General features: G+C 39.2%; 1 protein-coding gene across 1 annotated transcript; it reads right to left on the reverse strand.

The window, feature by feature from the left end:
• Nucleotides 1-882: 882 nt before the first annotated feature.
• LOC113234473 (zinc finger protein ZPR1) lies at nt 883-27,793 on the reverse strand. Its single transcript, XM_026469798.1, has 11 exons — nt 27,661-27,793; nt 26,005-26,138; nt 20,903-21,021; nt 14,551-14,727; nt 9,915-10,030; nt 9,188-9,344; nt 8,740-8,810; nt 8,077-8,166; nt 6,067-6,239; nt 5,036-5,157; nt 883-1,574 (listed from the first exon to the last, which is right to left on the reverse strand). The coding sequence occupies exons 1-11, from the start codon at nt 27,763-27,765 to the stop codon at nt 1,483-1,485; spliced, it is 1,356 nt and encodes a 451-aa protein (XP_026325583.1). The 5' UTR covers nt 27,766-27,793; the 3' UTR covers nt 883-1,482.
• Nucleotides 27,794-27,834: the final 41 nt, after the last annotated feature.

Below are 27,834 nucleotides of genomic sequence, written 5' to 3' on the forward strand. Positions count from 1 at the left end.
TTTTCTTCAAATTTGAATAAGGTACTGAGGTACCCTTCTTGTGTTGTTTCCAACAAAAAGAATCATCGAAATCGGTTAATAAATGTTGGAGTAACCGCGTAACAAACACACAAAAAAATACTGTCGAATTGAGATCCTCCTCCTTTTCCTGAAGTCGGTTTAAAACGTTACACCATTGGGCATTTTATGAATATATTTGCATACCTACTTTGGCCTTGGTAGTCCAACGGTTAGCACTGCGACATTTGACGAAGAGATCCCGGGTTCGACTCCGGGTAGGACCAATAAGGGAACGGACGGAGGGTGCCGCCGCCATCTTGAGGGATTTTGGACAATTAACTTCATATGACTACTCGCACGTCTGTGTCAGAACTCCACTTCAGCGCAATCCAGGGCCAACAATGACCACGTGTTGTGCATTGGGTGACCACTCTCTTTTCAACGTTTATATAAGAACCCTGTCAGCCTCCAACTATTCACAAAGGCGTTTCTGAGTCCGAACACGCAGCTATGAAAAAAAAGAAAAACAATATCTCATTATATTATTTATTTAAGGTATTAATTACAATGCCACATTAAATGCTTTACAACATTTTGCGCAACATATTATTACGCCCGTCTCCCACTGAGGTAATCTGAAACTACGGACCGTACCATACACTACTTCTCCACTCCACTCGCCTCAATCTTCTCACACGACCATTTGACTAACATCATAAACAACTAAATTTTTGTTCCACGACTTTTTACAAAACATAATACATTTACTAAAAATAAACTTTCAAGTTTTTCTTGTACTCTCTGACACTTTTTAACCGACTTCAAAATAATATAATATAATAAAAAATATAAATAAAATAAAATATAATAATTCCACGAACTTTTGAAGTCGGTTTTTTTAAAATTTTATTTTACCTTCGGTTTTTTTTAAATATTAATATTTTAGTACTGATCGATACTAAAAGGCAAACTACACCTATTTTATTTTAATTATTAAACAAAGATCGAACATTTACGAAAAATTCATTCCAATCCAGTTGGATTCGAACCAACGTCTCCCAGCACACCGTGTCAGACGCTATGCCAACTAAGCCACGGAACAAACCAACGGGGCTCGCGAAACTTTCCATGTATTTGTTGCAGAACTATAATATCTATCTCTAATAATTATAACAAACCAGTAGAGCAATTTCCCAAAAAATAATTGAATATATCATGTTGGTCAAACATCCTGATATACAATAAAAAACTATTTTATTTCTTCACCAAAGACCGTAATGTTAAAATTTCGATGGTGACAAAAACGTCATCCAGTACGTATTAAATAACAACATCACTGACTACAAGTCAAGTCAAGGCTAACATATCAACTATTACTTAAACACTCTTTTTAGAGACCATTGACCCCCCCTACCAGGAGGGGAACCGTATCGAGCTGTGGGACGTATAATATGATGATGATAACTAATGTCATTATTGACGCTAGCTCTGTTCGTAGTTCTCCGTTTTCATGTCGTTGAGTCCGAGTTCTTCGTTTTGCTCGAACGATCGCTCGTAGCGTGTCACCTTCAGACCTGCAAACGAGAATCGTGCTACCAACCATACTGGTCTCTATTCTTACTATAATTCAAATTCTAATACATCTTTATTTCATAGGTAAGCAAATTACACTTGAAATCGTCATAATGATTAAACTCTACTGCCTATTCGACGAATGAGCAAGAAACTTTAAGGGTTGCTCTTTATAAATATACATTTGAATACATTTAGCATTACAATATTTATTTTAAACTCAGATTACAAAACAATAGGCCGATGGAGCGCGCCGAACACGAAAGTGAAGACACCGAAGCAAATACAAATTCAAAAGCAAATACAATCTCGCGTGAGTTTAAGCACAGCGTCGCTCTGTTTGCACTGTGTTTTGAGTGATTAGTTATTTTATGTTTAAAAATCAAAGTTTTTTAATTTTAAAATATTTGTTTACCTTTGTGTGATGTAAATCAAAAAATAAAATATTAACTTATATTGTATATAATTTGTTTGATATCCTAATACCACTAAAATACCTATATCAAAATAATCTCAGTACAGAGTACTAAAAAAACCGACCTCAAAAGTACGCGGAATTACGTCTATTTGCTAAGTTTTATTGAAATATCCCCTAGTTCGCCACTATACAGGACTTGATACTGGAGATAATGAAAATAGGTTCTCACTACTCAAAGTATATTGAGAGGAAAACGCTTTGAATTGGAGAAATAGCAAAATCAACCATTAAAGTAATTGCTCCTCAATTAAAGTTAGGCGCTATTTATAAAAATGAATCTTCATGCGAGAACAGCCACCCTTCGAGGTGGATGATTTTCTTCAAATTGAAATGGGACCACTGTGGATGTACCCCCTTTCCAACAAAAAAAGAATCATGACATACATACAAAAAAAAGAACATACAGTCGAATTGAGAACCTCCTCCTTTTTTGAAGTCGGTTAATAACATTTCCAGTTTGTAACATTAGTATTATAGAAAGCAACAGAAAAAAAATGCTGGAGTTTTTTCGTTGCATCTGGCAATTTTACACGCACACAAATGCGCATGTCCCTACACAGTGTCTCTCCTAGTGGTCACGCGCACAATAAATGAAAAGCGGCTCCACACCGTTGGTTGCGTAAGCTCCATCTGCCCATTGTTTTGTAATCTGAGATTTTAAACAAGCAAGAGCTAATCGGGTCATAAGCCGTTATCAACTTCATGCAGTCGTGTTCTCGACAGCACGCAGTCGATTACGAGTTCACTTTGAAGACTTCGTTTTAGACTTCAGTGGATTCCACAGACCACCATCCCGTATAGGTGTGAATGGTAATGAGGAATTAACCGTTTGGCGAAATTAGCTACATTTCAAAGCCAGGAGTATACCATACTGCCCTTTTTTCACGAGATCCTACCTAAATATTTAAAAAAAACTAATTACTGACAGCTGGAAAGAATTCTTTGATGTAAGGTCAAGAGCGAAAGGCATTTAGTAAAGAACATCACAATGTGAGCCACACCACATACCGTGTTTTTTTACTTCTGAATTTTGCAGGCTAGATGATGTTACAATGTTTAGGCTACGTTCTGGCCATTATCCATCGAACAAGTTTGGATATCTTATGAATCAAAATGAATTGAATTCACCATATTGTAATAAAATTGAAGACGTCCAACACCTTGTTGCCGGAATGTACCAAGACCGAAGGCCAGCGGCAACTACTGATGTTTCTATTACAATGAAACCTCTCCAACGTCAACTTCTACCAAGGGATTTTATCTGAACCCTTGACAAGATATACAAAAATGTTGTAACATGGAAAATCGGCGATAGTTAACATAATATGGCATTCATATATTACCAAATGCCCATAATGGAGCATTTGATTCGACTGCATGAAGGAAAAGTATGGAATTTGTTTACTTATTATATTTAATTATTATTTGATCTTATTTTTAACCGATTTCAAAAAAGGAGGAGGTTCTCAATTCGACTGTATGTTTTTTTTGTATGTTAGGCGATAACTCCGGTATTTGTGAACCGATTTTCATGATTCTTTTTTTGTTGGAAAGGGGGTACTTCCATAGCGGTCCCATTTCATTTTGAAGAAAATCATCCACCTCTAAGGGTGCTGTTCACGCATGAAAATTCATTTTTATAAATAGCGCGAAAATTTTATTATAAGGAGCAATTATTTTAATGGTTGATATTGCTATTCTCCAATTCATGGCGTTTTTCCCTGTCAATATACTTTGAGTAGTGAGAACCCATTTTTATTATCTCCTGTGTCAAGTCCCGTATAGTGGCGAACTAGAGGATGAATCGGGGTTTGCGCACTTTCTGGTAACCGATTTCAATAAAACTTGGTAATTATATGTAATTCCACGTACTTTAGAGATCGGGTTTTTTTTTAGTACTCTGTACTGAGATTATATAATTTAAGAATATGGATCATAGACATCTGAAATAAATTATTTACCATTATATTATATAATATAATACTTTTAATGCAATAATAATATTAAAAATCATTTTTACTGTAAATTGCCTGACAATTAGAATAAGGTTATGATAGGACCGCCGTAGGGTTGCCAGCTTATCGGTATTCTACAGGATATATCACGGAGAGTGTGCAATGGAATTGCATGATTTGATTCCGCCCTCCCCTTTTCATCATAGGTGGATTAGATGTGGGCTGGGGTTCCTCCTTTATGTTGTGGATATTCCCCGGATTCGCACCAAGCGTTTCGCTTCTACATTTGTATGGCGAGCGGCTAGGAAGTGAAATTCCCTGCCTGCGGACTTGTTCGCCGAACGTTATAATTTTGACCTTTTCAAGGCGAGAGTGAATAGGCATTATTTAGGCTACATCGTCGACCTCATCTCACTTTCCATCAGGTGAGATGGAGGTCAAATGTTCACTTATTTTTTTATTAAAGAAAAATGTTCTCTAGAACAAGTCTTAAAATTAATTGAAAATTAAAAAAAAAGTGTAAATTGCTTAGCTACGAAATAAAGATGTTCTGAATTTATGAACTTCACGCATTAACTGCATGCAGAATCTCTGCTGCATGAAGTCGGTTTCGATTTCGCAAGCAGTTTTTTTTATACAACTAAGTGACGGGACGAACAATTAAGTCGTGCGCCTGGTGGTAAGCGACACGCCTGTCCATAACAGTTGCAGAATTACACATCACTCAGAGCTTGAAACACAATGATCCGAGGGGCACTGCCACCCTGAGACGTAAGTTGACAAGTCCCACGTGCCTGTATTTTAACCAGCACTCTTAGTCTTCAAAACCGGAACGCAGTAATATTCACATTACTGCTTGGCGGCAGAAATGGGTAAGGTGGCAGTACGTCCTTGGACGAGCTCTTTCACAAGGAGCTCTACTACTTAGTTAATGCGTGAAGTCGTTAACATCTTCATGCAGTCAATGTGTTAGCAGTCTAAATGTGAACCCTCCCCGTAGAGGAGCCACGCAGACAGGAAAGGCACCCACCGTCGTCGGGCTGGTCGGGATCGTCGCTGAAGCTCTGCACGAAGGAGTTCCCCGCGGGGTCGTCCAGAACGATGGTCACCGCGCGCTTGCACTCCAGCACCTCGTTCAGCTTCGCGATGAACCTGCAGCGCAAAGCGAGGGACTCGGCTAATGATCTACATTCGAATTCCATTCAAACTCCACTGAGATTGCGTTCGTCGGCTAAATTTCAAAACCTCTTGTAACTCCGTTGCTGGCTTTTTTACTCTTCAAGCGAAATATCGGACAATTAAAGCTTAAAGTATAATTTCTAATCACATAATTGTAATTTAAATTAGTATTTAATTGATATTCAATTATTTTTTGTGAAATAGAAGTACTTCGTCACCCAGTTAGATATCTCAAGCCAGGACTGGTAGCTGTAAAGTTGCCTAACTGGATAACGAAATACTTTCATAGGTTTCTCATAGATGGCGCTACGGCTAAAACGTCGTTGAAAACCAAGTATAAGGATCCGACAAACAAGCACAAAGAAAAATTCATGAGGTCCGTTGGTTCGTTCCGTGGCTTAGTTGATAAGAGATGTCGGTTCGGATCCGGATCCGGATCGCAGGAACTTTTTCTGAGTGTTCGATATTTGTATTAATAATTATAATTTATTTCTAAAAAAGAACCGACTTCAAATGTTCGTGCAATTACATCTATTTGCCAAGTTTTATAATCGCTTACCGTTTGCCACTCTTAGAGACAGAATATTTTTTTCAAATTTAAAAGGGACCTATACTGAGGTATCCTCTTTCCAACAAAAAAAGAATTATCGAAATCGGTTCACAAACGGCGGAATGAGAACCTCTTCCTTTTTTTGAAGTCGGTTAAAAATAAAAGTTTAATCATAGATTGTTATTTAATTATTTCTAGTAATTCTGTTTTGTGTGCCTACTGTGGACTTTTGCCACATTATTGGGGTTACGAGGTTCCGAATTTAGCCGACGACGTGTCAATATTTGTCACTGGTTAAGTTTAGAACTAGTGGGTTCGTAAGTGCCACTCACTGGGCCATGCCGTCTCTGCTGAGCGAGGGCGCGTCCCCCAGGGCGCCCGGCGCGTCGGCCAGCTGCGCGGCCGTGGCCCCGAGCAGCCCCTCGGCCGTGGTGAAGCGGCCGCCCAGCGCGCGCCCGCCCACCTGCAGCTGCAGCTCCGGGATCTCCATGCTGCACGTCTCCGACTGCCGCGACAAGCGCGCGTATTAGGCGAGCCCGAATACATCACATTGAGCATCATTAAGCTGAATCAGATTACGCTGGTTAGAAAAAGATTTGTCTATGTAATATGGACTGAAGCCGATTACGCGTCACTATAGTCTGCCTTTTTTGTAGACGGAGTAAATTGACAGTTCATTGAGCAAAAAAGTTTCCCACTTGCGCGATTGTAGTCGATAAATATTCTATCGGCTATCGACTGAATATTGGTCATGCTTCTGCAATAAATAGGCGATATTGTGTCTCCCCGACCCATTTTATTTTATATAAACTTACAAGTTTATACTCACTGATAGAAATAGAACGCATACTTCCGGATATGGCGGATAAAAGATATTTATACCGTTACACGCGGTTAGGTTCCAGAGCAAAGAATCAAATATGAGATGACTTAAATGTGGAAAATATAAAAGAGTGATCAACGGCCTGCGAAAACTATAACATATGGAGGAGATATTAGTGCACTTTTATGAGGTACACCCTGGGCAATTTCCGCCGGTTGTAAAAAATGTTCGAAATTCAAATAAACAAGATGGCCGCCTTACAAATTTCAAGGTCTTCTATAACAAAAACTATTAGAGATAGGTAGGAGGTACTGGAAGGAATGTCATAGAGGGTAACAGTGGTCAACTGCCTGTGTAAAAAAATTCAAGATCAGAAACTTACTTCGATCCGGCTGAAAATTGGCATGCGGGGTCTTTGCGGGGTCTTTAGGAGTCCCTAATCATAATTTGGGGTCAAAAGATTTTTCGCCATTTTGTAGTATAGCTGCCATATAAGCGTTTATTTTCGTTAAAAATGGCTGCCGAAAGAAACTTGCTTTGTTTGGTGGATCGTCAGCATCCACCACCTTCTTTTGCGCCATTTTTTTAAGAGCTTTGACGTTTGCTCCATCCAAATTTGTGAAACAAATATATGCCTGAAGTTCGCGTGACATGCGACAGGAGATGTTGAATTTTGCGCATTAAAAGTACCAAATTCGTTTTAGCGGAATAACTCTAAAACTAAAGGGATTAAAAAAAATCCGTACTGACAGTTCTCGATCATGCATAAATATAACTAATTATCTAATTTTTGTCCTAATAACCTGTAGCATTTCGAGGATAAATCGAAAAAATGTGAAAAGAGGTAATTTCGTGATTTTTATCTATCGAGGAAACTTTGTTTTATGTTTCTGATTAGTGTCTATGCTTGAATATATCGCGTAGTTACTCATACAATATTTTATTTTTAACTTTAAAGTGGATATACCCCTCTAAAATCAAATCGAAGATTAGGAATTTTTCCTCTGCTCCCTCTTGATAACTTGGTTCTGGTGCACACGTATATAATATTTGTATGTAGTAAATAAATAAATTGCCGCCGCTGCAATTGACTCCACGTCCATCTTCGCGCTCGACAATCCGACGAATGAACACAGCCGTCGTGTGGAGGACGCCACGACAATGGCGGCCACTACGTGCCATCGCATCTCTATGGATCCAATCGTGTAGAGGGGCATGACACTATATTACACACTAGGTGTGCTGCTGAAGGTGCCTTCATGAGGTAAGTCCTGGCCCCTCCAAGGTATTCCGCGACGCGGTCGGCCGGGGTCAGGGAGTCAGGTTTAAGAATTGACGAATTATACGCGCCATATCGAGCAGCACCTTTCTGTATTTCTGTTGCAAGCGACACGCCGCAGAATTACAACTGTATCAACTTGTACAGCGGGTCACAAAAAGTACGACAGACCAGAAGTTTGGTCTTCCCGGTCTTCTTCGACATTCGATCGAAATTGTTATATGACGAAGTCGATCTCACCTTGAGAATATCTCTGGAGAAGTCTTCTTTCCCCGCGACCCTCACTTCGTACCGCACGCCCTTGTCCTCAATGCCTCCACCTGATTTCACCTGTAAGACAATACAATGCAACTCAATTCATAATAACCATAAATAAAATGTCACTACCTACGGCAATATTTATTTTATTGAATATACATTGTGAACTGGCAATCGGAAAAAAAATTGTGAATATCTATGTACACAAAGTATTTTTATTTAATAAACCAAATGCTAATAAATGACGCAAACAATTCTTTTCTTCATACTGTAAAGTTGTCAAAATTAAGATAGTTAATTGTATTAACACGAGTCAAGCTATTCCCGTTCGCGCCGAGGCTTATGTATTGCTTTTCTCAATCAATGTGACGTCAATAGTTCATGGACATCTATTTGCCAAGTTTACTTAAAATCGATTACCGGAAAGTGCGCGAAACCAGATTCATCCCCTAGTTCGCCGCCCTTCGAGGTGGAATATTTTCTTCTTAAAATTGGACCAACACTGAGGTACCCTCTTTCTAACAAAAAAGAATCATCGAAATCGGTTCACAAAAGCCAAATTGAGAACCTTTTTGAAGTGATCAAAAAGAGAAAAGAAATGCTTGATAATGATGTGGGTTGGTATCGCTTCCAGTGGCAGTTTACCTCGTTGGTGCGGTGCCCGCAAGCGTCGCAGATGGTTGCCATTATCACCACTTCTTTGAAATGAGGAATTTCTGCAAAGAGAATTTTACGAACGTGTCAAATGCCATCATTTCACGCCATGGGGTGACTGCACTGCAAATGCCAATAATACAATTTGATATGACCAGTACATATAAGAGCCATGAGTGGTATAGAAAGTGTAAATTAGGGACGCTTTTTTGTTATTTATATATTATTAATATTCATAATTTAAACAGCAAACGGTCTCTTTCTGAACCCCTATTTGACAACGGCCTGCATGGAAAGCAGTTTGGCAACATCTAAGTACAGGTAAACGTGCATGTGATAAAGTCCACAATATTTGGCGATTTTGTTACTTCTGTGCCATCTGAGCGTCTTTTCTCAATGGCTATCACTCTAAATGAAAGTCGTAACAGGTCATACTCACTGGTGAGCTTCATATTGGTGTCCGCAGGGGCGTTGCAGTCGGGGCAATTGGTGCGGAACTGCAGCACTTCGTCGGAGACCATCGCCTCGAAACTATGCTCGGCAGTGGACGGTGACACCAGAGAGGTCGGAGGCGGAGGGGCGGGATATTCTTGCACCTACATAATTATAACTTTAAAAAAATCTTTTTTTGCTGTGTCCGTTACCGCGGTCTCCTCAACGATAACTGAAAAGCATGTGGGAGTCCTCGTCAAAACGAATCATATGAGCACAAACATAATATAGCTGCTGTACACTGTGAGGAGTTCCTCTCGTCTGTCTGCCATTTCCTCATCACATCAGCTTTAGGCCACCATGACATTTCATTTTTATGTAATTCCAACATCTATTTGCCAAGTTTTATTGAAATCAGTTAACGGAAACTGAGTGAAATTCAATAAACCGGATTCATACCCTAATTTGCCACCCTTAGACGTACAATATTATCTTCAAATTTGAATGGGATCACTACTGAGATACCTACCCCCTTTCCAACAAAATCATCATCCTCAAGAATCATAGACCAATCAAAGACCAAACTTTTATATCATAACATAGCCACAGACGGCTTAATAGTTACCATAGCCTTCATATAGTTCCCTAAAAATCCGCTAATAATAAATTTCTGCACAAGCGGTGTTAAGATTTTCCCTCGAATAGTGAGTGCGTACAGCTGCTGCAGGACTGACCTCGTCGTGCGAGAAGATGCCGAGCGCGTGGTTCTGCTCCGCGGTGCGCGCGAAGTCGGTGCGCGTGCAGCGGGGGTCGCGGCGGGGGGCGGACGGGTTCTCGATGAAGCAGTTGCCTATGCGCAGTCAATTGCTCACATGGCAATCGATTACTGCACGTTTACATGCAGTAATCGATTTTAAACGGATAAACAGCGGGTACTCACACGAAACGTTTTCATTCGTCTAAAAAACGAATATTCACAGTATTCATAGGGGGCCTACCACAACCTCTTAAAACAATATTACTTTAACCTTACATTGACTTTTCGTACCATGACGCGCTTTAAGTAAGCTTATTATAATGTTAAAACTATGTTGTTTTATTGGCAGCTTTGTGACTATTCATTCACTCAGTTCGTACTACGACGCGACTTAACATTAAAGTAATATTGTTCTTAATAGTTACTCGGACGCAGTGGAAACAATATTATTTTCGAATTTATTGTCTAAATGTTGATTTGTATTTGATTATTTACATAATATATCTCTTCAATAATTTGTTTTTTTTTATTTAATAGTACATAGGAAATAATTACTCGCTAAATAAAAATACGCGATTTTTATTTCGTAAAATTATGACAGCGCCGTCTATACGCTCCTTGGCAACACAAACAGTTGACACTACACTAGACTGTAATTATTCCGAATTCACAACGTGACTATCAAGGCTAGGCTTGTTTTATTTAGTTTTCTTCATGACAATGCGGAAAAATAATTGAAGACAACGTAATTTTAATAGATTTCATTATTACATACTTTTCTTTTTGTGGCAGTTCAAATTCTCGGAATGTAAATAATATTAAGTACTTTAACAATATGCTTTGATAAGACGATTCGGAACATCAATAACCTCAGTACACAGTACTAAAAAAACGATCTCAACAATACGTGGAATTACATCTATTTGCCAAATTTTATTGAAATATCCCCTAGTTCGCCCTAAAGACTAATGAGGTACCCTCTATCCAACAAAAAAAGCATCATGAAAATCGGTTCACAAATACCTAACATAAATACAAAAATAAAAAATGCAGTCGAATTAAGAACCTCCTCCTTTTTTGATGTCGGTTAAAAAAGAAAGAGATGGCATTATACAGTTCACATAGCGTTATTAAATAAAAAAATTAAAAAAAATCTTTTTCACCTCAGCAGCTCGAACAAGGCTATTTTGCTGTGTGAAATCAGTGAGCAAAATCTTATTTTGCTCACTCCGTGAGAAAAAGTAGCTTTTTGCTTTTTAAGTGGAGACTTGTCATTTAATGCGAAGGGGTCTAATACAAATTCGACATATTTCAAAATCAGTCGCTCCGTCCCTTTCACTTCATTACAAGAAAAAGGAAAAAGAAAATTATGGTTTATTCGTACTTCGATATTTAAGCTACATAGTAGACCCCCACAAAATGGCTGAACGAGTGCACGTTCGGAAACTCGTCAATTCATCTAAAAGATAAATTATGTGAGAAATACAAATACGATTTTATACTATGATAATTTAGTTTTTACAATTTTCATTAAAAATAAAGCAAGTGTTGCAATAAAAATATGCTAAATTTATAACGTCAATTAAAGATAACAATATTTACAATGTGTGATTTCAATGAATACAAGCGAGAACGTTCCGGAACGCAATAAATAAAAGCGCGCTTTCTTTTTTTTTAATTCAAAATTTTTTATTTGCTTGCGATAGGTACTTCTTTGATAGTTAATTGGATACCTACCTACGTAATAAAATAGAAAATATGAGCGATTCCAGTGAAGACGACAATTTTTTAACTCCTCCAGAGTTAGTTGAAACTGTTAAAAATGCTGAACTAAGTTTCTTGCCTAGTAAATCTCGTGAAAAGTACCTGAAAGTCTACGAACATTTTGACAAATGGAGGCACGAAAAGGGCGCAGGAAACACTATGTCGGAAACTGTGCTTCTGTCTTATTTCATTGAAATGTCGCATACAAAACAGCCGTCAACGATGTGGAGTATATATTCGATGTTGAAAGCTACATTACAAACTAAAAATAACGTCCATATAAACACTTACGCAAAGCTGATTGCGTTTTTGAAAAGATCGGCCGTCGGCCACAAATCAAAAAAATCGAAAGTTTTCACGGCTGCTAATATTGAAAAATTTCTTAATGAAGCTCCAGATTGCACTTTCCTAGCCGCAAAAGTAAGTATTGAATATTATTACTGTTGTCGTAGCGTTATATTTTAATTGTTAATACAATTTGGACTTTGGTAGTTATGTTATCAATTTCTATCAACATAATTATACTTACCTACTTAAATGTGTTGTTTTGGCGACTTGTATTGGAACTTTATGGTTAAAAATAACGCTACATATTATGAGAAATCCACGTTTAAGACTGCTCTAAAAGACACAATACTTATTGACGTTTTATTTATGTTTCAGGTCATCCTTATCATTGGAATAAACGGAGCATGCCGCTCCAACGAGTTATTGAATCTAACTCCTAATGCCATTGAACAACATTCCAGCGACCTTCTTTTGATTAACCTGCCAAATACGAAAACAAATATAGACAGGTCGTTCGTCGTCCGTGAGGAATACGCACACGTTGTCCAGAAATATAAAGCATTGCGCCCTCCCAATACGATCACAGACCGCTTTTTCATACAATATCGTAATGGAAAATGTACGCGGCAACCGATGGGTATTAATAAAATAGGAGCGACTGCACGAGAAATCGCAACATTTTTAGATTTGAAAGAGCCGCAGCTATACACTGGCCACTGCTTCAGGCGAACATCAGCCACTCTTTTGGCAGATGGAGGAGCTGACCTCACAACGTTGAAGCGCCATGGCGGTTGGAGATCAAATACAGTGGCTGAAGGATATATCGAAGATTCAATAGAAAATAAATCAAAAATCTGTAAGCGTATTATAGATTCGATAAACCTAAAACAGACTTCGCATTCTTGGGCACAACCTAGCACCTCCAGTGATGCGAATCATACCCAAACCCGCCCAGAATCACCAACTTTTACGGTGCGGGAAGGGTCACAATCCAGCTCAACTCATAATGAAACCTCGACCACTACTCAAGTAGCAAACACTACGACGATTACTGTTCCAAATAAAACAGTAACTTTTAATCTACAGAATTGTACAAACTTCACGTTCCACTTTTAATTTTTTGTAAATTCTGTATTTTTGTAAATATACAATGATGCATTTGCTTTCATGACGTGTTTTTATTACTTGTCCCTTTAGTATAATATATGTTGTAGTGTAATATATGTTCTCGCTGCTGAGGTGAAAAGTTGTATGTATCACGCGAGAGCAAAGTTATTTTGCAGCTCGTATTTTTGAGTCCCTCGCTTCGCTCAAGATTCTAATTCTGAATCACTCGCTACGCTCGTGATTCAACTATAGAATCTTTCGCTTGCTCAGGACTCAAAAACAGCACTCGCACCAAAAAACGACTTTGCTCTCTTGTTGAACAAATAACTATTATTTTCAGACACCATAGGTCCATAGTTTGTTAGTAAGCAACCTTATACTATATTAGTAACAAATGAATGCTTTCCTATTTTAAGTAAGGAATAGACAATATTGGGATATCATTCGTTCTTTCAGTCACGTTAGCAATAATGCATTACTTGGTTGACAAGTTTGTCATGGTATGAATACGAGTAATATTATAGTAAGCTTACTATAAGCTTACATTCAAATAGATTGTTTTTGGAAAGGTAATGGTAGGCCCCCAGCAATCAACCTGAACACATGTCTACGATGTACCCACAACGCTTTGTTGCATTTTCATACTAGTAGGTATCGAAGACGCCAAAGATTTTTTTAATACAGTTGCTCAAAACGTGGTATTTTTCGCACTACAAATCGTGCGGAAAGTTGGATTTCTCGCACTAGTGCTTTTTACTTTTCCAGTTTTTTTTAAATTTACTGTTGTTTTAAGTCTTAAACATAGAACTAAAGAGATTGTATATTTATTTCATATTTATGTGCTTTGTGACGTAAGTCATTCGTCATTACTATACTATATCTTATGGAGAGACCGCATTTTTACACATATGAAGTAAATGCTCCTTAGTAGCGATTATGTAGAAAATAAAGTAATATAAAATAGTAATTTTAATGTGGCTGAATACTGGCAACAGTTGCCATATTGAAAAAAGTCGGCCAAAAAAAGTACTAATTTTTTTCATTGTTTACATTCCCGCCTTTTTCATTACATTTTTTACCATTTGATTTTGTTATTGACAAAGGAATAAAATGAGGTTTTTTTTAAATACTGTTTTATTTTACTTTCAATGTAGTTTTTTCGCAAATGTATTAAAAAACGTCGTTTGATACACGTGCGGATTTGTCATTTTCACTTGTCTCGCGTCTTGACCCTCGCCTCTGGCTCGGGCCAAGCAGCCCTGAGACTCGTGAATAATGACTAACTTTCCGCACTTGTATCAAAAATAACTATACCTTCAGTATCACAGAAGGTATTGGATTCATCCTACAAGTCAAAAAGCAGTGCGTACTAACAAATTTTTGAAAAAAGTTTTCTACGAAAACAGTCATTTCGTACTAAAGCTGCAAAAATCAATCATTCAACAAATTGATACCACTGATATCCTCCAACTCCAAGGTCCAGGGCGACTCCAGCATGCGTAGCAAATGCAATTTAGCTATAAACTGGTCGATCTGCCGAGCCGCCTCGGGGTGCTGTTCACGGCGTGCCTCCTGGTCTTGCGACAGTCCAGTGATCGCGCGCGCCACTATGCCTTCCACTGTTGTCACTTCTGTGAACAACATAAGTATAACCATACATTATTAAAATGAAACAATGTACTTATTGCACACATACATATTAACTGCAACACCCTAAAACGCAATTAATATAATCCCTTACAACCTGTAAAAATATACATCCTTTCAGGAACGTTCGCCCGTTAATTCACCACCAAAATCTTTTAGTGTTGCCATTTACTCTCTTTTTTAAACGACTTCAAAAAAGGAGGAGGTTCTCAATTAGAATGTCTTTTTAGATCAGTTAACGAAACTCAAATAATCTTTACTTCATAGATAAGCAAATTGCATTTGTAATCCTTTTTTAACCGACATCAAAAAAGGAGGATTTTGTTTGTATGTATGTATGTTACGGGATTACTCCTGCATTTGTGAACCGATTTTGATGATTCTTTTTTTGTTAGCAAGAGGGTACCTCAGTATTAGTTACATTTAAATTTTAAGAAAATATTCCACCTCCAAGAGTGGCAAACTAGGGGATGAATCCGGTTTCGCGCACTTTCCTGTAACCGATTTCAATAAAACTTGACAAACAGATGTATCCCACGAATGTTTAGTTCGGTTTTTTTTATAAAAAGTTACAATTATATTGATTATACCCAAATCGGAACGGTCACCTATTGTTTAAATCGGTTAGTTGGCAATAAGAATTACACATCAAGTAACCGAATACACAGCTTTTGCTAACATAAGGAACAAATATGCTTTTGAACATGTCAATTTGCTGTGCAGCATTGACGCGATTATACGGCCTGCGATCGCACGCGCGTCTATTTTGGGACACTGTACATTTACCTTATAAATGAAAAGAAGGGACACGTTGTGTTGGGAGATCAAAGAAAATGCTATACAGTAGACATGACACTTAAAACTTGAAAAAACAACCCGATATACAACACACGGTAGAACCAGGATAGTTCTATTGTAGTGTTATCGGATTTTCATAGCGGAACAAAGGTCATTGGGCACTTTTGTAGGGAACATTTACCCAAGGTGTACGCAAAAGAAATAGGGTGCAGTAAACAACCAAATAACTGTGCTTTACAATGCTAGGTGTCGCATACTTGCAGGGATTGGGAAACAAAAAAATAAGCATATTAAGTCACCTGTGTATCATTGAAACTATAAACTATAATAAGGGTAAGGGTGCTGGTGAAATTACAGGCACATGAGACTTGTCAACTTATGTCTCAGGGTGACGGGCGCAGAGGCAGTGCCCCCATGATCTTTGTAATTTAAAGCTCTTGGTGGCACTGCAACTGTTATGGGCATGCGTGTAGCTTACCACCAGGCTCACGACTTGTTCGTCCCGTCACTTGGTATTATTAAAAAAAAATAAAAAAATCTCAGTACAGAGTACTAAAAAAAACCGACCTGAAAAGTACGTGGAATTACATATAATTACCATGTTTTATTGCGCAAACCCGGATTCATCCCCTAGTTCGCCACTGAAATATAATAAAAATCGGTTCTCATTTCTCAAAGTATATCGAGAGAAAAAAACGCCTCGAATTGGAGAATAGCAAAATCAACCATTAAAATAATTGCTGCTTATAATAAAAGTACGTGGAATTAAGTCTATTTGCTAAGTTTTATTGAAATATCCCCTAGTTCGCCACTATACAGGACTTGACACTGGAGATAATAAAAATAGGTTCTCACTACGACACTACTCAAAGTATATTGAGAGAAAAACGCCTTGAATTGGAGAAATAGCAAAAACAACCATGAAAGTAATTGCTCCTAAATTAAAGTTAGGCGCTATTCATAAAAATGAATCTTCATGCGTGAACAGCCACTCTTAGAGGTGGATGATTTTCTTCAAAATTAAATGGGACCACTATGGAGATACCCTCTTTCCAACAAAAAAAGAATCATGAAAATCGGCTCACAAATACTGGAGATATCTCTTAACATACATACAAAAAAAAGACAGTCGAATTGAGAACCTCCTCCATGTCACAATTGCCTACTTATAGTAGCCATTTGCTATCGTTTTTCAGCAATAAAGAAGAAGCGGAGTTAGATTTTACAGGCACTATTATTTAGCATAGCCATGCAAATATGATTTTTATACGCAAGAAATAAAGAAAAATCTCACAACTTTTTGGGTTCAGGCAGCTTTTTCTTTTGACTCCCATTGGTTAAAAAATAATGTATATATGGAATTAACAGTGGCCTATAACTGTATAATACACAAGGTATCTCATTTTACAGAGCAGGTAAATTTTGATCAATGGTCAGCGGCAATAATATAAATATTCATCTTATGACTGAGATTCCAGCACTAACTAAAATGAGCTGATGTTCATCAGACGTAGCTAAGAACCATCCTGATTAAATTAGCCTTCAAATAAAAAAAAACCGCTTTGACAGCCTATTCGTTTGCAAGCTACAACGCCACAAACAGATAAAGGCTTCAAACTTGTAACTCCCCCCTTTTTGCGTCGGTATTAAGACTGCACCGACAGGAACTTAGCTCTTAAATGTAAGGGAGAGCGGACAAAATCTAGGCAAACACTATTCTGCGTTCCGGTTTTTGAAGGGTAAGGGTTCCTGGTGAAATTACAGGTTACAGACACATGGGACTTATCAACTTATATCTCAGGTGGACGGGCGCAGTGGCAATGCCCTTCAGATCTTTGCAATTTAAAGCTTTCAGTGGCACTGTCCGCTAACTGAGAAGCGGCTAAGTGACAAAATATTTTTTTGAGATATCTTAAAAAACCATAACCTATAAGTTTTAGAATATCGAAATTGTTTAATGATATTTCAGTTAAGCATCGTTGGGGTAAGTTGCGATAAGTCGAACATGTTCCCCCCCGAAGGGGTTCCCGCCTTGTCGTGGCGGGGGGGCTCTAGTAGCCGTGGTCGATTTCATCCCACGGTGAAGCTAAGAGGAACCCACGGGGCCGGCCGATGGTACTAGGCTGGCCCGAGGAGGAGGGCGTTCCGCGCGGGACTCGTTTGGCCAGCGGGAGACCACGCGGATTCGCGAGGAGGAGGGTCGCGGGGGAGAGACGTGTCGGTGTGTCGTTGCCGCTCGTCCTGTCCTCCGCGACCCTGGCGGGGCTGCACCGCTTTAGAAGATGCAGTGGCGGCGGGGCCGCGGGGGAAGAGACGTGTCGGTGTGTCGTTGCCGCTCGTCCTATCCTCCGCGGCCGAATGTGGGCGGTTGGCCCGAGGTGGGCGCTCCAAGGGACTCTCTTCGGAGAGTCCGCGCGGAAGCGCGATAGGTGTTGCGGCGGAGCCTGTCATCAGATCCGCCGCGGGGGCTGGGGGAGCAGCCACTGAACTTCACAGTTGAGTGGATGTTGTCCTGGCCCCCCAGGGCCCCTGGGAAGCGGACTCGGGGGAGTTCGCTGCCCAGCATAAAGGGGCCCGGGATGGAAGGCTCGTCTGGTGTTCGGCGAGCCTCACATTCGGAGTCGGGGGACCGATGTGTCTCCCTTCTCGAGGAGGGGCTGCGCAGGGCGCGGCCAGCCGCTGGTGGGGGCGCGGACGAGTGCAACAGCGTACCCGTACCCCCACCTACAGCGGAGAGGAGGAACACTCCGGGGGTTTAGTGCGGTCGGGCTGCTCCCCTTCAGGGTTCAGCCCAGTCCCACATAACCCCGGCTCTGCCCCCGCGGGGCCGGGGTATCTGTAAGCAGATTCCCCCGGATTAACAAAAAAAAAAAAAGTCGAACATGTTAACTAATCTTAACTGTAGGAAATGAAACTATTTTTCCGGATTTAAATCGAGTATATTTGTTTTTTCAAACAAACCGACGTTTCGGGCCCTTTACAGGTCCCATGGTCACGGTTGACTGAGGTGGTACAGTATTCAACCAGTTATGTCTAATACACTCGCGAGCAACCAAATCGACTCAAGCGCTACCTCTACATTCAAACATTGTTCTATATAAAAGTATACAACATTTCAATAAAAATAATATGCCATTTGAAAGCTTGAAACCTAAGCTTTAAAAAAACATCAATATCAATAAATAAAACAAGTACCAACATGTTGATTTGCGCAATTAGGGAGAATGGGACTAATTACTACCTACGCTACCTGCTAGTTGCGCTACCCTCTACCCATATAAAAACCCCCGTGACCCTTGAATCCTTATCAGTCGCTTATCAACAGTTGACCGATACACATCTCCGCAACCTGCATTCATTGTTTTCAAGAAACCATGGATACCACACCTGTAGAAGCCGCTCAAGTTGTTGCCTTATTGCAACAAGGACTCAGTCAGCGAGTAGTGGCTTCCCAGCTTCACTTGAGTCAATCTGCTGTATCCCGAGTATACCGACGGTATCAAGAGACCGGAGCATTCACTCGGAGACCAACAACCAGCCGCCACCGTTGTACTTCTGAAGGAGACGACCGTTTCATTGTCTCAACCACCCTTTTTTTTTTTTTTTTTTTGACGGGGGGGAAATCTTTATGGATACCCCTGAGCCCAGGGATACTCAGGGGTTATGTGGGGACTCTCCCTCCAGACTGGAGGGCCTACCCCACTAAAACCCCCCCGGGTTTCCCTCTCGCCGGTTGAGTCGGCGCCGTGGGATCAGTGAGCATTCACCACGACGCCGCCCGGATCTCAACCACCCTGCGAAATCGGCACCTTACGGGTGTCGACGTGCAGGGCGAGCTGAGACGTGTTCGAGGCGTAGCTGTCAGTGAGTGGACAGTAAGAAGACGTCTGAAGGAAGCCAATCTGTCTCCAAAAAGGCCTGCAACAGGCCCCAAATTGACTGCAGGCCACCGGCAAGCTCGGCTACAGTTTGCTCGAGAGCATCTTAACTGGAGCTTTGGGCAATGGCGGTCGGTCCAATTCACTGACGAGTGCAGGATGTGTCTGCATGGCAGTGACAGGAGAGGCCGGGTCTACAGGCGTCCGGGAGAGCGATTTGCCCAATGCTGTTTCGCAGAAACCGTTGCCTATGGTGGCGGTTCTTGCATGATGTGGGCTGGTATCTCGTTGGAGGGTAAAACCGAGCTCGTTTTCGTGCCTGGAGGAGGCCGAGGAGCGGGACTGGGAGCTGATGGGTACATCACAAATATTCTCCTGGAACATGTTGTGCCCTACGCAGGATTTGTTGGCGAAGACTTCATCCTAATGCACGACAATGCTCGATGCCACACAGCGCGCGTTACTCAGGAGTTCCTTCAAGAAGTCGATTTGCGCACAATGGACTGGCCTGCGCTAAGTCCAGACCTAAATCCCATCGAGCATTTATAGGACGAGCTCAAACGAAGGGTACGAGCAAGAAATCCAGCTCCTTCGAGCCTGGAAGAACTGAAGGCAGCTTTATTAGAGGAGTGGGAAGGTATTCCTCAAGACAACGTCAAAAAACTAATAAGATCGATGAAGAATCGATTACGTGCTGTAATTAGGGCTAGGGGAGGCAATACCAAATATTGAATTAATAAATTTTATACTTCTTAAGAAAAAAACGTGTTTTATTTGTGTCAAACTCCTTTACCCAAAATCCCATTTTTCTCCCATTTAAGTTCAGACACCGGTAATTAAAAAAAGTATACATGGATATTAATAATGACGACATTTCCTAAAAGCTGAAGTTTCAAGCTTTCAAATGGCATATTATTTTTATTGAAATGTTGTATACTTTTATATAGAACAATGTTTGAATGTAGAGGTAGCGCTTGAGTCGATTTGGTTGCTCGCGAGTGTATTAATGCAAACCACCCTATTTTTTCACTAAAAAATAGGGTGGTTTGTTGATAGGTTGATTTTTTGTTTAGTTTAGATTAGTTTGCATTAATATTAGACATAACTGGTTGAAGACTGTACCACCTCAGTCAACCGTGACCATGGGACCTATAAAGGGCCCGAAACGTCGGTTTGTTTGAAAAAACAAATATACGCGATTTAAATCCGGAAAAATAGTTTCATTTCCTATGCCTATGTGTAACAATCGCGAAAACCTAAGAACTCGATAATCTTAACTGTTTCTAAAAGAGAATTTTGTGCTCCATTTTTTGGTAGTTAAAATGGTTATTTGACCTTTTGTCACTTTGCCGCGTTTTAGTTGATGGACGGCATTGTTGTGGACAGACGTGTAGCTTACCAGCAGGCGCACGACTTGTTCGTCTTGTCAATTGATATTGTAAAAAAAATTGACGAAGTACATACAGACTCGACAGGTACATACCCCCCTTCTGGCTCATTGCGGGCACCTCGAAGTCTAGTTCTGGTATTCTCACCGCTGTGTGGTCGCTTTTCACTACTTGCCGGTTCAGATCCGTCGGTTCTTCCACGCGCAGCTTCCATCTGCCATTGTTTTATATTTTCCAAAACTTTTAGAAGACATATCATAGGATGACACCAACAATGAATGAACTTGAAATACAACAAACAATGGCTGACGTAAGGTGTGTATTTTTTTATCAAAAGTTGACACAGGCTTACTTATAATCACACGGTTTCATTTTAAACGACGAAATTTGACCGATAATGTTATTATGGCTTGCGTACGTAAACACAAGGCCCCAATACACAGGACGATTCGTCCTCACGATCCAACTTGTCGATAGTGTGTGTTTATGCTTAACGATTAACTTCAACGCCAAGGGAGTAGCGACGAATCATTACGATTATCGTGACGATCAATCGAATAGAGGAATCGTCTGCACATGGGGTCTTTAGGGGTATGCGTGTCGCCATCACCAGGACTTGTTCGTCCCATCAGTTAGCATCATATATTTTTATAATTAATATGGGTGTCTCGAAATAATAGTGATTTCTTTTATATTTTTTAAAGAAACTCTTGAGCACACATCTTAAATTTTCTTGCGCTATTTACCTTCCCGCTCACTCATACCTTCTCGCTTGCACCCACATTGTTGTAATCCTACATTAATAATATTCAAGTTCGGTAACTGGCGAAAACATATAAAACTAGTGCATGTAATGGCACCGGCAAAATACAACCGGTTACCAGATTACGAGCGAAGTGCACCATCAAGAAATTCATTCACTTTTGTCTTGAAAATGTGGCTTGTTGAGCAATCACTCTACACGTTTGACTATAGTATTGTGTGATCTTATTAATTAATTGTTAGTAATTTGACATAATTGTAATGTAATTGACATTTTTATTTTTTATTTTATATTATTGTTTTTGTATAGCTTTTTTTTATTGTTATTAAGATTTAATTATCGTATTAATCATTTCTTGCAAATCAATTTAATTATTTGTTATTGTAAAATTTTTGTGACTTGTAACTTTTTCGTTATCAATAAATGACTATGACTAACTAACCAACTTTAAAATAATGAACGTTCTCTATTCTGCAATATATAAAAGTTACAATTTGTTCTTATACTTCATCTTTTACAGGCTACAGCTGTGGGGCCCCCTTCGCCGGCATTTTCTCCCGAATCGCGTACTAGACCTAAGCGGACTGTCAGGCCAAAAAGTGATCTCTCTTTTCTATAGTGCTCATGCTCAGGTACTTTTGATTGTAATTTGTTTTACGTCGTAAATCTGTTTTAACATGTCTTACTGATTTTCTTTTTGTTTTGTTAGTTAATGACGGTCTACTAATATTTTGTTTTCTGAATCTACCATCACAAATCTTGTTTTTATTCCACGTTTTTCACTGCTACTTTGTTTGTTGTGGTCTGTCAATATGACATTACTTTTTTTATTATTTTATGCTTAAACTCTTGGACGAAGTATCTTAAACTGTGGCAGTGGAATATTGCATTGTGCCTGGTGTGATCTCTGTTTTTATTTTAAAGTTTTTAGTTTGTGAACGTGTAGTGTTTTTACGTTAGTTTGTTTACGTTTGTTATAAATTTATTTTAATTTTTTTTTTCTTAGTTATGAATTAAATATCCTTTGTTTATCATGGAGTTACCTATTCTATATTAGTCAACCGGGCGGGACAGGTATTTAGATAATTATTACCTACTATTTTGTTTTAATTTTTTTTTTTTTTAGATATTGTTACGTTATATTCCTTTATTTATTATTTATTTTAGAGTTATATGTCTGATGATGATTCTTTTTATTCCGCTTGTGACATTAGTTTTACCTCCACAGCTAGCTCTTACTCTCAGTCTGAACCAGAAACTTTAAGTACCCTACTGCACAATTCACTTAATATACCTCATTGTTTTAATGTCTGTCATATTAATGCACAGAGTATACCCTCTCACTACACTGACTTCCTTGAAACTTTCTCATCTCCAACTTCTACTATTCACGCCATCTTGGTTTCAGAAAGTTGGTTGAAACCTTGTCTTTCTTCTCAGTCCTTTTCTCTGTCTGGGTATTCTCTAATCCGGAATGATCGTACTGGCAGGAGGGGCGGCGGTGTTGCCACCTACTTGCGCAGTGACATTCCTTTTAAGTTACTTTTATCGTCTTCCTCTGCCTGCTCTGGTTCTGCAGAGTACATCTTCTTGGAGATTGCAGTTAAGGGTACTATAGCGGTTCTGGGTGTAGTCTATTGTCCACCTTCGGCAGATTACTTCATGCAACTTGAGTCCGTTCTTGAACCACTTTGCACTGATTACAGACATCACATAATTATGGGTGACTTCAATACGGATCTTCTGTGTAACACTCCGCATTCCACTAAGCTTCTTAATATTGTCAAGTCTGTGAACCTTTCAATCTTGCCATCTGAGCCTACTCATCATAACCCCTCTTCCAATGATACACAGCTTGACTTAATCATAACCTCTCCTGACTTCGTTGCTGGTCATGGTCAGTTGCTTGCTCCTGGATTTTCAAAGCACGACCTTATCTACATGCAATACCGATTAAGGCCACCGAAAGTTAAACCCCCTTTGGTATGGATGCGTAATTTTGGTCGACTTGACCATCACATGCTGAGGAAGGATGCCGCTGACCTTGATTTCTCTGGGGTGTATGGTGCTTCGTCAGTTGATTTGAAAATCTCCAACCTTAACCAGTGTTTGATCAATTTGTACGATGCTCATGCCCCACTACGGGCTGTTAGGGTTAAGCGGCCTCCTGCTCCTTGGATTAACAGGGGCATTCGTATGGCTATGACTAGACGTGATCGATTGTTTCGGGTTTACAGGCGCGATAGGTCGGATTGTAATTGGACTCTGTACAAGACTGCTCGTAATAGGTGTAATGGTATGGTGAGGGCATCTAAGCGTCAATATTTTTATAATAATGTAAGTAATTGTTCTCCTGCTAATGTCTGGAAGTTTCTCAGAACTCTTGGCTTAGGCAAATGTTCTGCTCAACCTGACTCCTACCCTTTTGCTCCTAACGACTTCAACTGCCATTTCTCGTCTGCTCCTTCTTTAGATCCCTTCATTAAGGCGAACACTATTCGACTTATTGCTTCCAGGCCCATTTCTTCTTCAGTTTCTTTCTCTTTTTCACCAGTTACAGCTGACGATTTGCGTAAAATAATTTTTTCTATTAAGTCTAAAGCCGTAGGATGTGACGAGGTGAGCAGAGTGATGATTGTCAGCATTGTTGATCAAATTCTCCCTGCTATTGTCCATATCATCAACTTCTCCTTGCAGTATGGTGATTTCCCTCGTGCCTGGCGTAAGGCATTTATTATACCTTTGCCAAAAATATCTTCTCCTATACAACTTAATAACTTTAGGCCTATCTCTATTCTTCCTTTCCTGTCTAAAATTCTAGAATCTGTTGTTCATAAGCAAGTGTCTTCCTACACATTTTCTAACAACCTTCTAACCCCTTTCCAATCTGGGTTTCGCCCGGGACACGGCACAACAACTGCCCTACTCAAAGTTGTGGAAGACATTAGGCTGGGCATGGAGAAGCAGTTGGTCACTGCTATAGTTCTCGTCGACTTTTCCAACGCTTTTAACATGGTAGACCACGACATTCTGCTTGCCATCCTGAAGTCGCTTAACTTCTCCCCATTATCACTAGACTGGTTCTCGTCCTACCTTCGTGATCGTCAACAAGCTGTTCGCGTGGGTCCTAAAGTCTCCGATTGGCGTGATTTGGCAGCTGGTGTTCCGCAGGGTGGAATCTTGTCACCGCTTTTATTTTCACTTTTTATTAATTTTCTTTCTTTCTCACTTAGCTGCTCTTACCACTTTTATGCTGATGACTTGCAGATTTACGCGCAGGCATCTGCCGAGGACATTAATTCAGCGATTTCTGACATTAACAGCGATTTACAATGTGTTAGTGCGTGCTCAACTAATTTTGGGATCTCTGTTAATCCTTTCAAGTGTCAAGCAATTATTTTAGGTGGATCTAAACAGATATCCAAGATTGACCATACTTCGCTCATTCAAGTAGTTTATGAGAACTCGTCTGTTCCATTCAGTTGTAGTGTAAAAAACCTTGGTCTTTACATTGACTCCTCACTAAGCTGGACCTTACAGGTGTCCGAGGTTAGTCATAGGGTTACTTCTTCTTTACGTTTTCTAAACCGCTTTCGACATTTTCTTCCCATTAGTACTAAGACCCTGCTCGTCACCTCCCTTATATTCCCACTCATTGATTATGCTGATGTCTGTTATCCTGATCTCAACGAAAATCTATTAGACAAGTTGGACCGCCTGCTCAATAATGCCATTCGTTTCATTTTCTGCCTTCGGAAATTTGATCATGTTTCTTCTTTTAGGTCTCAACTTAAATGGCTCCCTATTCGTCAACGCAGACAGAAAAGAATTCTCTGTACGTTGTACTCCGTTCTTTTCAATCCCCACTATCCAGAATACTTGAAATGTAAATTTCAGTATCTCTGTGACTCTCATGACCTCCCACTTCGTTCCATGAATTCACTATCACTCACTGTACCTCTCTTTCATTCTGGCTTCATGTCAGATTCTTTTACTCTCCACTCGATACGGCTCTGGAACGCTCTACCGGACGCCATCAGACGGTCTCCTAATATATTTTCTTTTAAAAATAATGTTCATGAGCATCTTCTAAATTGTTTGTCACAGCAATAATCATCATCATATTCTGTTATTGTAAGTATTTTGTATATGTATAGTATATTTGTATGTATGTAAGTGTATGTATTATATTATTAAGTAAGGTATTAGGTTAGTTTGTTATATATATAATTATGAATTTGTTTCATTTATTTTAATATAACCGTAATATTCTGTTTATTTACCGCGTTCGTGAATTTCGTTTTTCTCAGAGGTTGACTGGTAGAGAATGCTTTTAGCGTTAAGTCCGCCTTTTGTACCCTTTGTATTGTGGTCAATAAAGTTTAATAAATAAAAATAAATAAATAAATCTTTTAGTCGTGAACAGCTACATACCTGACCCCCATCTCTGCGTAAGCACCTCCTGGTTGGATCTCATTGTTCTCAAAGCCACACTTCTCGCATGAGAAGGACATCAGCACCACATTTTTGTAGTACGGGATGCGTGTTAGCAGAAGGCGAGTTATGCCCTGTACGTAGACAGAAAAGAAAGCTTTTATTTTGACAAGGAAATTATTATTTTATTAATTATATTCTGGGATATAAACCAATTGTATGAGGTGAATTTCACACGTAGCTACAATATCAGCAAAGCATAAGTATAATCAATGACAACATTTACAGTTAACTACAAAAATATTAAGTGTTTAAATAACATCGCATTGGTTAAAAAATCTCAGAACAGAGCACTAAAAAAACCAACCTCAAAAGTTTGTGGAATAACATTTGCCAAATTTATTGATATCAGTTACTGGAAAATGGGCGAAACTGGATTCATCCTCTAGTTTGCCACCCTTAGAGGTTGAATACTTACTTCAAATTTTAATGGGGTCTATACGTGGGTACCCTCTTTCCAACAAAAAAAGAATCATCAAAATTGGTACACAAATGAGTTATCGTGTAATATACATAAAAAAACCAGTTGAATTGAGAACCTCCTCCTTTTCTTGAGGTCAGTTAAAAAGTACAAGGTGAACTAAGCTAATTAAATTAATAAAAATACTAAATGTTCCAAACAACCACACCTTCAAACTAGGGAAGATCAACGGACTTGGACTATGAGTACCAGAGCAACAGAAATCACTCCTAGGCTCCCAGAACACTCAGATCAGAATCAATTTAGAATTCAATTTAAATTTAGAGTCAATTCATTCCAGAAATTGGTCCTGACCTCCTACACCGTTTTAAAGTTAGGGCGTACAAAATGTTACAGAGATATAAATTTTTGGAATTTGTTAAAATCATTCTCAAAATCATACAATATTTTGACAGTGTGTGACAATGGAGTAGTGTTGACAATAATGGCATTTAAATAAGTACATCTTATTACAAACACAAATTTAAAATTGCAATATATTACATTTTTATGTGTATTGTGTTACGTAAGAAATAAAACTGCTAAATGAATAATAACAAACAATAATTTCAGCCAATTCTGCTGTCAAAACTTAGACGAACTTGCGAAGTCGTAACTTTGGAATATCGAGACAACTGCATAACCTTTAAATTAAACTGCATAACAAAAAATCTATACAAAGCTTTCTTCTGATTAGGTCTACCTCCAAAAATAATATCAACGTCAGCGATTCTAAAATTGCGCCCAGAAAATACTCTTGCTATTATTGTTCCCTATATGGAAAATTTGGAAGGCCCATACCCAGCAGTGGGTGAAACTAGGCTATGGATGATGATGATGATGATGATGATGATGATGATGATTATAGTTTCCCAGCAGATCATAATCATTTACTCCAAATAGTAAACGTGCAAGGAACTTTCAATTATGTTTACGAAACCAGAAAAGTTCCTCAAACCCTTTAATTTCCCCATTCAACAAATTGTAGGGTTTGAGGAACTTTCTGGTTCTCTCCAAGTTCTTATTTATGAAGATTTAAATGAGCTAACATCATTTTTAAACATAAAAATGCGACAAAAATATCGGCGTAAACAAGCAATCTGGAAAGTACTAGAAAATGCGTGACAAAAACTCACATTGGCGTGACAATTAACGCAGAAAGACTCTATCTCCGTGACTTCCGGCTCAGGGTCGTCTGCGCTTAGGTCTCTGAAGATAGGTTTCTGTTCTACCGAACACATTTTTTGCAAAATTGCGGATCAAAACAAATTAAATTATCACGTGTTTCGATTACGATATGTCACAAGTCA

The sequence above is a fragment of the Hyposmocoma kahamanoa genome, unplaced genomic scaffold (genome assembly GCF_003589595.1).
Source record: "Hyposmocoma kahamanoa isolate Upper Pololo Valley unplaced genomic scaffold, ASM358959v1 84, whole genome shotgun sequence".
Classification (NCBI taxonomy): domain Eukaryota; kingdom Metazoa; phylum Arthropoda; class Insecta; order Lepidoptera; family Cosmopterigidae; genus Hyposmocoma; species Hyposmocoma kahamanoa.